Consider the following 15,182-nt stretch of genomic DNA (forward strand, 5'->3'; position numbering starts at 1 on the left):
GGAGAAGTGCAATTTCCTATTTTACCTTTAAGTGGCTGCAGCCCCTTATATATTCCCAAAAGTATACCAAATGTCCTTTCCTTTCCCAATAAATATCCTGCCACATCCCCCCCACTCCCTGTATAAAAGCCCACCAAAAGCCAGTGGGCCATTCATTCATTTTTGACCACAAAACCAGGGCCAATATTATTTGACATCCATTGCACCATGCATAGCATTATATGACAAATGGGACTCATATTCGGTTGGTTGATTTTCTTAGCTGTTTTATTTTTTTATTATAAATAGTAAATATTCACTGTGTTTGTACAGGAAAGAGAATCTTTACATCAAGGCTGTATTTTGCAGTCAAATGTCAAACAGAAGGTTGGATGACAGACACCACAAAACATTCAGTTCCATCACCCTTTAAAACCAACATGTGACAGAAGAGGTCATATTATCTAGATCATTGTACTTAATGGCAGTAGTTATCTAATTTGTTACTACATGCTAAGCAAAAATGTACATATCATGAGATACATGCTAAATTCTAAAATAGTTGAATATATAGGAATAAATAATAGCCTCTCTATGAATATCTATGTTGCAATGCAACAACTTAACAGGTTGATATTATAATCATAATTAAGTTTATGGACAAGGTCATGAGAAATGTTACCACAAACTCCTACAAGGATATAAACATCAAACTACCAATCTTTCTGTGTGATTCTGGAACCATATTTGTAAAAGGTTATATGGAAATGTCCAAATTGCCACTATATTTTAAGCACTTAGCAGAAAGGTAGTAACAGTCCATTAAGAACAATTTCTGAGCTTCCTGCTGTCTACACATACCATTCCTCTAGTCTTACTAAAATAAGATATGGTTTTCAGTCTGTAATATAAATGTTACAATGTTGTTTTTCTACACATCAGGTTTTACAGTTAAGAATTTATGTACAATATGAATGTATATTTTGCTCAGCTCTTGTATATCCAATGCCCAAAGCACCTGCCAGTAAACATCTTATATAGTCAACCAATTAAATTACAATGATGTCAAGAAAAATAGAATACAGTACAATACTTTCAAGGAATACCATGGTAGACACAGAAGTACATAATATTGCACATTGCTGTTTCATCACTAAAGGTGGAGTTAATTTGTTGCTTTTGTTCTTTTTGCATTGAAGATATTTTGATAATGTACCTAAATATGGAACTTTAAACAGCTCCATTTATTTCTGACTAAACAAAACAGTTCCTTCGTATTACTTGGTCCTTTATTTGAGTAATTTTTATCCATTCATCAGCAGAGATGGAAATCAGAGTGGCTCTTGTGGTAAACATTTAGATTTTTTAAAAACGGTGGTTGTTCAGGTGTTGTTTTGTCATTGACTACTATTTCAAAATGCTTCAGTTGTAGCTTAATCTATTTACATGACAAACAATCCTTCAAATGATCGGTGAAGTGAGCCCTTAAAGTTAATTTTGGAGCTAAGCCACATATGGATGTCACAATTTAATGAGAATCAATGAAGCATTGATGACTAAATGAGTATTGTTTGGTACACTGGTAACTAGCAAATAGGAATTAATGTAGTAAATGGCTACCATGTAGTGGATAGGATTCCACTAGCCGGGTCATTCACACTTAAATGAGTAGGATGTTTAAAAGTAGAATTGTTTTTCTTTTATGAGAGTGGTCCAATTGAACACATACTTGAATTAACGTTCGCCAGTAGAGTTAGTTGTAAATCAGTTTTTCTGATATAGTTCTGATCAAGTTACACAGACATGATTAAACTGAATACTTGAGAAATGCACAATATTTCATTATTGTGGCAATAGCTTAAAAAGAGTTTTTACTCATCATTTACTGAATGCTTGCCACAAATCCTTAATCGTCTGTGTGGGCCACAAGTGGGAATTAATTTTCTCCTTCTTCTCTAAACAGAAGAGTCAACGTCTAAGGCAACAGAAGTAATATTTATACCAAAACTTAGAACAAAGGACTCTTCCTTTGATCACAAATGAAAACCATTATCAGAGAAAGACAAGAGTTGGCTTGTTTCTGGGGAACAGATCCAACCGTTGTGGGTACCATAGTCCCATTATGTTTGTAAGTCCAGAACAAGGGTCGTTTCAACTTTTTATGGACATTTTCACTCATGCTATATCTGGCTTCAGATAATGAAAGGCACCTGTAATGGAAGTAAAAGAAACTTAGGAATGCTTCTTGTGACAACATCGTTGCAAGGGGCCATGTCAAATGCAGGTACAATGTTGTCAGGGCTAATCATGACCTGCCAAAACTATGAGGGTTACTTTGTTTATATTAGGACAAGTTTGACAGTACCACACGGATCCAGGAATATTGTCCAAGATGATGCCTGATTTGGTTTTTATCGGAACATGTGTTTTTAATAGTGACATTCCAGTGGCTGTTTTATTTTTTGACAGACCTTGGCCTTAGGTTCTATATAAATGGCAAGCATATATTAGGTCTCGGCAATTAATCATATCAAGATGCTGCTGACTGCACTGAAGATAATTACATATAGTGCTTTAACTTAGCCTGTCAACAAAATTGTTTTATTAGAAATACGCAGAACTTTTAAGTGCATGGCAAAGTTTTTTCTGGGTATTTTGTACCCATTATCTGAACAATCTAGCCCAATTTGTTGACTTTCCAATGAGCTCATTATGATGAAGCTTCTTCTTCTGAAAATGAACTTTTATTCCATTTATGCTAACTCTCTTTTTTGAACCAACAGTTGCACTGTAATCACAGCCACGGGTTTATTTGGCTTCCCACTTGAGGAGGAAGGGAAGTTTAAAAGGAAAGATTTACCAATTAATGTGAACATATCATTTGTAGCGTCTTCATAAGTATAAAATAAGCATAATGTGCAAAATCGTTAACAGGTTGAAATTCCACTCTGTGCACTGGTTAATGTGTCCTCATCAATTTCTTCTGGATGTTTTCTTAATGGAGTTGTAAACCTGTCGATTTTAAAGGAGTTGGTGACTGATCAAACAGGATTTGACTTAATGCATTAACCAGTGCATTCATAAAAAAAGGCAGAGAGATTTCAATCCCAGCACTGATTTACTGAATAAAACTTGTGTCTGAAGTAAAATAAGTTGCCATTTACCAAATTTCCATTCCAGTGAAAATTAGGATTAAAAAATAATGGGGTGAAGTTTTGGATTGCACACCAATAAAAACAAATTCTATGTCATGTAGTTAGAAAGGAATACAATAACAATGCTGACTAAGCTTTAGTTAGCATAGTTCAAAATAAACATTTCTATAAAAAAATAACTGGTTTAAAAATATAATAGGACAGCCTTTAAATAATTAAACAGCAATGTTCTTTATTCATTAATTAAAACTATACCCCAGCTATTATAAGGAATAAAATATCATCTGGCTGCATGTTATAAAGACAGATGTTTACATCATAAGATTAAAGTATTTTCTTGGTAACAGATTTTTGGCAGCCTAATAGAACTAGAGGGGGAGAAATGCTGAATGTAGTCTGTCCAGAATGTGATAACTTCCAATGTCTAGAATGCTATCCTAATGCAGGGCAAGACATTATATTTTCAGTTGCCACAACAGCGCAGTATAGAAAAAAGTCAACTTTTATTTTGTTTCTCAAATTCAATATAATCTAATCCCGAAATGTCTCTATGGTGTTATTGACTCCTCCCCTCATCATGGTTTCTCTGAATCAAGTTTAAAATATTGACCGAATACTAACTTTTTTCCTGTTAACATTTGCATGCTCTGCTTGTGCATATGGCTGGGATGTTGCACTATGTGCCAAAACATACTAAATGAGCAATATATGTTGCAATTATTTCAAAACATATTTGTACACAAGATTAATAAGTCATACTGAATTTCACATTCATCATCAAAGTTTGTACACTGAGTCACACATTTTAATACAAATCGATGAAGGATGGGGTGGGTAGGCATTTTTATAGCTAAATGTATTGCTTAGATTTACATGGCACTTACTTTGCCCATATTGTCCATACTGGTATCCTGCCACTGAATCCATGCTGTAACCTGAGGAGCTGTAAGTTGATGGGCAGTATGTTTGGGTGGTGGGCAAGCTGTCAAGAGGTTTCATAGGGTCCAGCCGCTGACTACAGCTGGCAGAAACTGAAGTGGAAGGTTCCAGGCCCCCAGTTAATGGTGACAGAGCATAGTCAGTTTGTGGTTGGTGCGGAACACCACCAGGATTTGCCAGGAGTCCCATTACCTGCAGATATGAAAAATGGCACAGTTAATAATGTAACAAAGTCAAGCTTACATTTTATTCCCATATGCATGACTTTTTTTTTTGTACAGTATTTTGAAACATCTTCTCATAGATCATTATGCATTGGGGTTGAGATCCCTAATGTTAATGTTGCAATCTTGCCCAGCACTCTCTGTGGATCCCACAATATTAGCACAATAAGAATCACTGGTAGGTTTTTCATCCTATACTTCATTTTCAGTTCAAGCCAGGTGAAAAAAACAATGAAATATGATGTCTAATATGAGGAAATGGTGATGGAAACATGACCAGTGAAAGAAGAACTGATTTGATTCTGAGGCAGGATGAAGCTGGCACTGTGGTTTGGATTTTTCTACACTCTCCCACCTCAAATCAGGCAGGCCAGGGGTTGACGTAGTGAGGAAAAATCAGGCAGTAAGGCCTACCATTGCCTTCTCGCTCCAACATCATTTCCCTCCAGCACCAACCTTTGCCAAGTCAACTGCTGGCCACACTCTCCCTGCATCTTTTATGGTCCTTTTTCCTCCTGCCTGTCACTCTTGCCACTGCTCCCCCGCACCTCCATTTGAAACCGGGTGGTAATCTTCGTGGTACCAGAGCGAACATCGCAAAATCTCCTGATGGAGGAAAAGGGACTAGCACAGATTTTTAGCCCTCCAGTTTGGCTTAATCCCTTGCCCTTTGAAAGTCTCAACCAAGGGCTTCAGTAAGTGATTTGCTAAAGCCTGGCCCTTTAAAATGGCTATCTACCTCTTCTGGTGCTACGGAGGTTATGTGACTGCAGTATTGCCTGGATTTTCCTGATGGCCTCTCCTGAGCCTTCCCACCATTCGTAGATAATAACATCTGACCCATAAAACTGGACTATGGCCATTGAGGCACTGGGACAGCAGGTAAGAGTCCTGCCCCAATCCGATAGAGGCAGATTAAAGAAAATCCAGCCCAGCCCAATGCCAGAACCTGAAACAATACAAAAAGAATGAGCTGAGTAGTACACATGACCTTTTTCTTCTTCCTGATAGTCCTTTTATTCTCATGTGGAGCATGTAGAAAAATGAGAATGGTTGCTACTGAATGTAATATTAGGGTGTTCAGGATTGTAAGGGTTAATGTGGGACTGGAGAAACAATACCACCCACATTATGATGTAGAGAGTCATATGGGAGCAGTAGACTGCAGTGGGGGTCTGGTAGAAATCAGCATGGAGGTAGCACCTAGTCAGGACTGTATCCTGTATATTGTTACATAATTATGTGTTTTTAATAAACAATTAGTGTTCAACCATACTAGCCTCTTCATGAGACAAGATTCAATCTTATAACATGGTGGCAGCAGATGAAGGACCCCAAGATCCCTAAGAATTAAGAAGTAAAGAAGCACAGCTGGAGATCACCTAAGAATCTTTATTACAGACGTGGAGGCTGAAGGGCAGAAGAAAGATCTACTGTGCAGCATAAGAGGACTCCACCAGAGCATGTGGAGATTCATTGCAAGACCCGATCAAAAGCAAAGTCAAAGATCTAGCCAGATCACAAGAGGATGAGCAAACTCCCAAATAAAGACTGAACTAAGTTTTAAAATTTGGCGCAATAATCAGGCAGCGCTAGCAGACCAATTGTTTTAACGAGCTTGGGTGAAGAACGTTGCAGCCCAGACTACACACAGACAATAAAAAAATTAAAGAGAAGTCAGAGCAAAAAAAATCAGTTTCAATTCGATTGTCCAAGCTTAGGAAAGCAACTAGCTGACCAAAAAGATTCGTTCAAAGATTTTCAGCAGAATCACTGGAGTTTAAAATGTCTCTGTAACTGTGATGGGAGCCCACAAAATCCTGATAAGCATGGAAAGAGAAATGAAACGATTACCGCAGTGCCATTTAAAAAGAATTAAAGGTCTATTCCCTTGTGCTGAAAACAGCCATGGATGGTAAATCAACAATGCTGGACAAATTAAGGAAGATGGAAGGGCCCAACCAGGCACAAAATTGGGCGTTATGGAGAAGGAGATTTTTAAGACACATGATAGCATCAGGTTTGAATAAGAAAACAGAGGCTGAACAAGTAAATACACTATTATATTCAGTAGATCCAATAGCCGATGACATAATTGCCAAACGAGGAATAAGTGAATCTTCCAATAACTTTGAAGAGGTCATTAAGTCCTCTGACACCTACTTTAATCTAAGAAGCAATAAAATTTTGGAGCAAGCAAAATTTAACAAAAGAGTTCAAAAGCTCAGGGAACTTGTAGACTCATAAACAAGTTATACAGGTTGGTGACCTTAAGTCAGAGTTCATACAAGACCAAATAGTAGTGGGAGTGACCATTGCTACTCCTTCAGATGCACTCCAATCTAAAGAAGATCTGACTTTGGAAAAAGCCATCCAGACAATCGGAGGTCCCCAAGCAAAACCGATCCATTTTGTGTCACAAAGTTAAACCATGGTACAGAGCAATCACAACGATCCAGCTCATCGCGCATCATTTCGATATTTTGTTTGGTGGGCGTGCTCTGGTGGCGGCTGCGCACCCACTGAACTGTCAACAGCCTATTAAGGCCATTAAAAGAGTAATTAAACGAGTTTAGAACACTGCTCGTCCAACCTTAAGGTTGGCCGGCAGGCGAAGAACCCAAGTGGCCTTCACGTTTTTCAGGGAAACCTCATCCACGAGCGGGATGAGGTTTCCTGAAGGTTTCATAAAATAAATAAATACATTTTCCATACTTCACAAACATGTCCCAGCTCATGTGACACTGTCACATGCGTAGACATGTTTAAATATATTTTTACTTTATTTATTGAAAAGTTTTATAATCCATTCAATCTCCCTGAGGCGGCTCCGTGCCTCAGGGAGATTTCTGTGCTCTTTTACACGCATGCGCGAAAGACGCAAGCCCTGACTCTCCCTCCTTCCCTGCCCACACAGGTAGCACTGAGCCCTACTGGCCGTGCGTTACGCTGGGTGGGCCTTAATTGGCCAGCCCATATTAAATGGTAGCGCACAACCGATCGCGGGCAGTGATCGGCTCTGCGCCCGCCCCCACCCGCTCCGGCCCAGCCCGCTCGCCATAGGAAAAATTCTCCCCCATAAAGCACAAAAGGGCAAGGAAACTCCAGGGTAAGGAAAGCAATACCCAAGCAAAACACAAGATGATGGCAGACCATGTTAGTGCTGTGACGCCAAAAGACCTCACAGGAGCAAGCATTGTCCAGCAATCACTGTGAGGTATTTTCACTGCAACCGCCTGGGACACTTTAGAAATATGTGTAAGTCCAAAATTTCAAGCCCTGTAGAGGGTCCCAAATGAGTCCATAAGATAGAAGAAGTCCAAGAATGCCTCTTGGGAGAAATTAAGGATCCCAGATTCACATTTTGGAATGTCGACATATCTTTGAATGGTCACTTCACAGATTTCAAGTTAGACACAGGAGCTAGTGTGATGGTCCTGTCAGATCAGGAACAATAGCTAAAAGACCTCTGTTTACAGATGACAGACACACCACTGTATGGTCCAGAGGAATCCAAATACCAATCATAGGCATGATTCAAGAGCCACTCTGGTATGACGACAAGCAAATAATCAGAATTCTGTGTCATCCACAACCAACCCTTTTCTCTCCTGAGCAGAGATGCCTGTGTTTCCCTCAACCTTCTAAAACAGCAGAAGATGTCAAAACAACCAGTGTGGTCAAATACATTGAATTGGAGACTTCCAATAAATCCCCCAATGCTGATGATCTCAACTGAGACTTCAGCTCTGAATTGTCCTCACTGTTTGCAGAGGCTCCTTTGCAGATGGGAGAAAATACTCTTCTTTGGTCAGACCAGCCAAACCTCCAGATAAGCACCAACATACTTAAAACAGAAGATACAGACGAGAAGGAGCAGCAACAGAAGATTGAGCCCGCACTTCAAAGTCAAACAGTTGTTGTCACAGAACCAGGAGAAACTATAGCAACAAAGCTGGAGCTTCGAGCTCACACACACAACATGAGCTCGATCCTGGAGCAGGAGAGAAGTGACCACCAACTCATCAAGACAAAGCTCAGGGAGGCACAAGTGCACATGAAGAAACAGAGTGCAGCATTAGAAGCCGAACTGCAGGTTGAGCTCAAGGATGAGGAGCACACAAACATAAGGGAGGAAAAACTTCCACTTCCAGAAAGAACATGACGGACCCCACCAAAAAAGAAAACCCGGCCCACTCTATGAACGAACAGAGTGAACATTCCCTCCAGAACGAGAGGGATAAGCCCATGGTATCCGACCAAGGAAGTCAGATTGTCAATAAAGAAAACATACAACACTAAGGAGCACAGGAATCGAACCAGAAGTTGTCTCCCGAGTATTTGGAACACCAGATACCACAACTTCAACTCCAGATCAACAAAATCAGTCCAAAGCAGCTGAGACTACCACTCCTCCAAAGCTGAAAAGAATGAGATCTGGAAGAGTCCTAAAGCCTCCAGACCATCTGAATCTGTAAAGTCAGAGATGTGGTGGGGGAGGAGGGGTCGCATATAAGTATTATTGCAAATACATTTGGGTAAAGACTTGGGGGATGCAGAGACATAGCATTAGGGTGTTCAGGACTGTAAGGATTAATGTGGGACTGGGGAAACAGAACCACCCACATTATGATGCAGAGAGTTACATGGGAGTAGTGGAGTGCAACAGTGAGTCTGGTAGAAGTCGACATGGAGATAGCACCTAGTCAAGACTTATCCTATATGTGTATATAGTTATGTGTTATTAATAAACAGCGATTGTTCAACCATACAAGCCTCTAGGCCTCTTCATGAGGCAATATACAACCTTACAACAATGACTGACTTGGGCCTGAATTTTTCCTGTGTCGGGCGGGCTCGGCGGGAGCAGGCAGGGGCAGTCGCGGAGCCAATCTGTCATTTTATGCGGGCCGGCCAATTAAGGCCCACCCAGCATAAGACATGAGCGGTAGCGAGCGCTACCTGTGCGGGCGGGGGGAGGAGCGGGAGCCAGCGCTCTTTCGTGCATGCGCGCTTCAGCACGGAGCTGCCTCAGGGAGATTGAAGCACTTTTGAAATAAATAAATAAACAGAATAAAAATGTAATTAAACTTGCCTCCTCATGTGACTGTGTGACATGAGATGGGTCATGTTTTTATATTTCATAAAATGGTTTTATTCAATTCATAAAAGCTTTAGGAAACTTCTTCCCGCTCGTGGATGAGGTTTCCTAAAAAAAAGTAAAGGCCGCTTGGCCTTTTTGCCTTAAGGTTGGATGGACAGCGTAAAGTTGACCTTAATTACTTCCTTGATGGCCTTAATAGGCCTTATAAATATCGGCGGGCGCACAGCTGACTCCAGCGCGCGCCTGCCGAATGAAACATCGCAAGACAGCGCGATAACCTCGGGACGCACGCTCGCATCATTTTACGTGCTGACGTGTCGAGTCCACCCCTACACACCGACTGAAAAATCCTGGCCTTGGAATTATGGTAGGTATCCATGTCATTGTGCCAGGATGTTGAAGCCAGGAGTACACACAAACACACAAGTGAAGGTCAGGAAAAGACTAGCTGATCCATTGAACTTGTTTGTTTGACTTCTACACACATCACCCTATCAACCCTTCCCCCAACCCCATCCCATACACACCAATAACAAGGAAGAATCTCCACTTGAACCAAACTAATGTTTCTATATTTTCCAGATGTTGATAATTTAAGAAAGACTGCTGGATAATACATGATTCGTTTGTATTCAAGGTCAACTTCTGTGATTCAAATTGCTGACTTTAGAAAACATTTTTTTTTAATTGTATTTTTTTAAGAAATCCCTTAGTTTCAGATTAAACTTTAGACACAAAAGTAAAAGAGTATTGTCATCTCCTACAGATTTCTGTCAATTTTTGAAAGGTTACAATGGAATGTGTTTCTTTGCTTTTAATTTGTGAAGTATCATCTTCCACTAACATAAAAAGCAGCACTCGAAAGTAAAATTTCTGCCAGTTTATACACAGGCACAGACAGGGCAGTCTACTGAAGAGTCATTTCTTGTCAAAAGCAATTTACATCTATGGACCAATTTTGGGATCAAATAACAGTGAAAAGGTGAAATCCTCATAAGAATAATTTTAATTGAGAGTAAGTTTTTTGCTTCAGAAGGGACAATGCTACTTTTTCTGAAGAGGAACTCGATACACTCTACTTGATATTTCTATAACCTAAGGCTTTGGTATTCTTTCAATTGTATGAATCTACCCTCAGGCAAAATCTTAATATGTTTGGAGGAATGCCAGTGAAAGGATTAAATATTTTAAAGTTTCCTGTTGCTTAAAAAAGTCAGCTTTTGACCCTGAATGTCCACCAAGGCAATTTCTTAAGTGCTAATTATTCTTTGGCATTTTCAGAACAGGGAAAACTTGCAAGGAAAATTTTGCAACACAACCTCCAGTTCTGTGCAAGCTATTAAATGCTGCAGCATAAACAACCAACCTTGTGGCCTGGACATTTAGATAACTTAAAATCAACACATTCAATTTTAAAACTCTCTCTGGCCGGGATTTTCTGGCTCCGTTGTGGCAGGACCTGCCATGGGAGATTTGGATGCCCAGCCAAAAGTCCATTGACTTGCTGCGGGACTGGGCTGTTTCCTAATCGGTGCAGTTAGGCCAAAATATTTGCACTTGGCTTTCTATAAACTAGAGATTCTATTTTTTTTTAAATCAAAATCTTTGTGCCACAATCGGGTCATTCAATTGAAGCAAATGTGATGAAGCATGTTGAACAAAATTTTCTACTTACACAAAATGGATTGAACTTCTAAACTGAGCCACTCCCTCGAGGCACAGTTTTGATAGTGGATTAACCATATTTAGTTTGTTGAGGATTAAAATGAGATAAAATGGGAAGGAGGAGGATTGTATATTTAAGTGTCACGTTTAGAGCCTAGATACCAAATTAGCAGTCAATGGGAGTTGATTTTATATGTTGAAATTCAATGCCTGAATGAAGATTTTACTCATAAAGTGGGATGAATTTCCCCGCAGCTAACTTTGCACTCTTAATTTTTAATACTTTTAGCAGTTGATGTTTTAGTGCCACTTCAGGCTCAATTGGTAAATGCCACTACCCAGTGCTGAACTCAGCTCTACAGATCAGCAGGATCGTAGATTTGATCTTTGGTGTTTATTTTGTTAATTGATCTCAGCAGGAAAGTTGTGCACTATACTTCTTCACTGTGCCACTGGAATAGACAGGAGAGTAGGGGTGGCTGGAATGGTCAGGGGAACGATATTAACCAGGTACTTTGACCCTATCATTATTCATTATTCCTTTTGTATGTTCATTTGTGGGGTGTGGACATGGCTGGAAAGGTCAGCATTTATTTGCAATCCCTAATTGCCCTAGAGAAGGTTGTGGTGAGTTGCCATCTTAAACTGTCACCAATGGTATGGTGAAGATACTCCCATAGTCTTGTTAGGTAGGGACTTCCAGGATTTTGATTCAGTGACGGTGAAGGAACAGTGATATATTTCCAAGTTAGGGTGGTCCATGACTTGAAGGGGAACTTGAAAGTGGTAGTGTTGCCATGCACCTGCTGTTCATGACCTTCTCAGCAGTAAAGAGCATGAGTTTGGGAGCTGCTGTCGAAGGAGTCTTCAGGAGTTGCTGCAGTACATCTTGTAAATGATATAACATGCAGACATGGTACGATGGTGGTGGAGTCAGTGAATGTTTAAGATGATGGATAGAGTGCCAATCAAATGAGCTGCTTTGTCCTGGATGGCATTGAACTTTTTGAGTGTTGTTGAGGCTGCACTCATCCAGGCAAGTGGACAGTATTCCATCACAGTCCTGACTTGTGTCTTGTATATGTTGGAAAGGTTTGGAGAGTCTGGAGGTTAGTCGCTCGCTGCAGAATTCCCAGCTTTGGACTTGCTCTTGTAGTGACATCATTGATGTGGCAGATCTGGTTAAGTTTCTAGTCAGGATGTTGAGGTTGGGGGATTAGGTGACAATGGAAATAAAGAGGAGGTAAGGCTATCTCTGATGGAAGGTAGTCATTGATTGACCCTTGTGTTGCATGAATGTTACTTGGAAAATGTGTGTCTACAGGTGTAGGATGGCATACAAGGTGAAACTCAGCTCTAACACTACCAAAAGTCCAATAACTTGTTAACATTCACAGCCTAGGCTCATACATCCAGGGTGACAATTCGGACAAAGTTCTGAAGGGTGACTAGTTCCTGAGGATCTACAGTCAAGCTTGAGTCAGCACCTTCAGGAGGAGAACAGAGATAGTTTGAGGGTAGGTGGAAACTTGTTTAAAAGATCCAGAAATGTGCAGCATGTTTTATGTTTGGCTTTTGTTGAATAAGTTTGGAAACTTCATTCGTTTAATTTGTCACAAGAGGTTTTTTTTCTGAAAAGATAACTCAGATTATTTTAAAAATTAATTTCTATGATTTCATGCAGAATTTTATACAGCCTGATCATAAAAGTTTTTTCGGATTAAATGCACCTTTTGTGTGTTTTAAGATAGTGGTCCTGCCAATACCGTATTATCACAAGTTAACCATCTACCAGTGATAGCTATTTCAAACGCAGGTTGACTATGGAGTTCATTAACTGTTTACATTGATTTCCAATAATATTTTAGCATAAAAATTCAGAAAAATCAATTCTTTTAGAACAATTTGTGATAAACCCATACAAGTCTATGGAGTAATGTTTTCTGCTCTGAGTGGTTTACTGCTGATAAGAATGCTCCAGGAATCAACCTGCAGTTGATTAACAGCAAAATAATTAGATTTTAGTAATTTCTGCATGGTTCTTTGAGAACAAGAAAAAGAAAGTAGCCTCGAGGCACAGTGTGTCAGTTAAGGTATTTCAATGTGACCTTCTCACTTAAAGCATGGAGTTACAGGAAGGGCAGAACTAGTCTGCAGCAAATCATACTGCAAGTACTGAATGAAAGCAGGGCTAGTCTAGAGCATCCACCCCCTGCCTCTGGTACCAGGGTGTTTCCATCGTAAAGAGATGATTCTCGAATGCCCGAGAGTAAAAGATGAATTTCCTGGAGTATTGACAATTTTCAGTTTTGAATTTTGCAAAGCTTTATGAAGCAAGGTACAGACAAAATAACTAAATATGTATGTTGGCATTCAATCAACAGTGCAGTCATTACCGCTTCTCGCTGAAAAAGAACCTTTCCAACATTTTCAACCTCTGGCCTCTCTCAGATGAGATTACTAAAAAAGCACCATTTTATTCAATAGAATAATGTCCACTGGGAACAAAGTTAAGACGGGAAAAACTCATTTAACTTGGTATTAAGCATTGAGATGAATTCATAAGTTCATGGTGAAATTTATAATGAATGGGAAAGAAACTAAAACCTTCTCAATAGTTGAAAGATTGTATTGGTTTTCAATTTTATGGCAATTTAACCTCAGATCGTTTTCAAAACGCTAATAATTTTATGATCTGCTTGTATGACATTCTGAACGAAATCCTGGAAACGTATTATGTACTTATTAAATCATATTAATGAGAAAGGAATGAGATAGGTACCTTTACTATGATATGAGTTGTATCGATCTTTTGTACACTATAAAACGGCAAACACTCTCAACGCACATTCCAATTGCAAAAGAGTTTGCATTTCTGGCAAAAATAGCCTGTGATTTGCCTTTTATAAAATTTGATATTTAAGTCTGTTCATTATTGCTTAACTGTGCCTACAAGAGAAATGTAAGCTCTATACTAGAAAGCATTAGCAAAAACAATGTTTCCTTTCTGTAAATGCTGCAACTCGTGTTCAAGGGAAATGCTGTCGGAATCAGTTGAAACACTTCTGCAAACGCTAAGAGCTAAATCTCAGTTTATTAGTTATGTCACGTTAAATGTATTCTCTACAGAAAGGCTAGAGGTTTTGGTTCCAAGGAACCCTTGTTTACATGAATCTATACAGCATTTCATATCAGGAAGTGACTGAGCATTGCTTACTGACCTTTAACAAACTGAAGGCAGTAACAAATTTGTGTTCAGTTACAGTTAACATCTCAGCTTAGGATTGACCAAAACAATTTTATGGTACTACTTTGGCAACTGTACTTTGTCCAGAATTTTAGTGTGCTAATAAAAAAAGTTAACGCTAACACAGCCTCCTGTATATTATATTTTTAATATTCCAAAGAGTGACTACCTGGTCAACTTGTCTCAACAAGTAAAAATTTCATGAGCAATCAGAAGCCAGTCTAATTATGGCCTTTGCTCATTCCACAACTATTCTAAAACACAGCATTAAAAAACATTGTCCCCAAAAGCATACAGGTCTTCTGGTGAACTCCCCCATAACTTCAGCTCAAGTTCAGCAAAAGGTCCCACAAAATATGCCGGAGCTTGGAAACACTGGGCCACAGCCTTCCTTGCAGGTTTTGAGAAACCCTGTATGTCCCTACACATGGTTTCTTGCAAAGGGTGGAAGGCAAGGAAATGGAGTTTCTGCTTCTCCTGCCTGCTAGCTCAATGTTAATAATGTGCTCTTTCACTGACCTAGCAATCCTGGCATAGTCAGCGCTGGGGATACTGTAACTGCAATTCCAGGGTAACTGCTGGGATGGTGGCCTGTGACAACTCGGAATCAAGTGTGACAACTTGGAATGATCTAAGCTTAACCTGAAATTGACTGCATCTGTGGCAAGTATACATACCATGAAACCATTTCCTGTGGCTGAAGTGGAATCAATGTTTTAAAATGTGTCATAAATACCTTAAATATACTTTGAGACCTACATCATAGTGGATCTGCAACATTATTCTAGCAACCTAAAGTTCTAGTCACGTTTAGTGTGTGCAACAGTGCTTGGAAAAGATGATCCTGCATCACAGCATGTGTTTAAAAG

At 39.6% G+C, this 15,182-nt stretch overlaps 1 protein-coding gene across 10 annotated transcripts in view; it reads right to left on the minus strand.

Annotated features, from left to right (window-relative positions):
- Window positions 1-266: 266 nt before the first annotated feature.
- Window positions 267-15,182, minus strand: part of LOC144693738 (paired box protein Pax-3-like) — a 90,406-nt gene continuing 75,490 nt past the window's right edge. For 6 of the 10 annotated variants that reach the window (XM_078563696.1, XM_078563694.1, XM_078563693.1 and 3 more), the window contains one exon: window positions 3,341-4,265. In XM_078563696.1, the coding sequence (XP_078419822.1) occupies window positions 3,912-4,265 (354 nt within the window). In that variant the 3' untranslated portion in view covers window positions 3,341-3,911. Of the gene's footprint in view, window positions 2,190-3,340; window positions 4,266-10,767; window positions 10,776-15,182 lie in introns of those variants that run through there. The other 4 variants (XM_078563700.1, XM_078563699.1, XM_078563702.1 and 1 more) reach the window with 2 other exon arrangements.

Source organism: Cetorhinus maximus, chromosome 19 (assembly GCF_964194155.1).
Source record: "Cetorhinus maximus chromosome 19, sCetMax3.hap1.1, whole genome shotgun sequence".
Taxonomy (NCBI): Eukaryota; Metazoa; Chordata; class Chondrichthyes; order Lamniformes; family Cetorhinidae; genus Cetorhinus; species Cetorhinus maximus.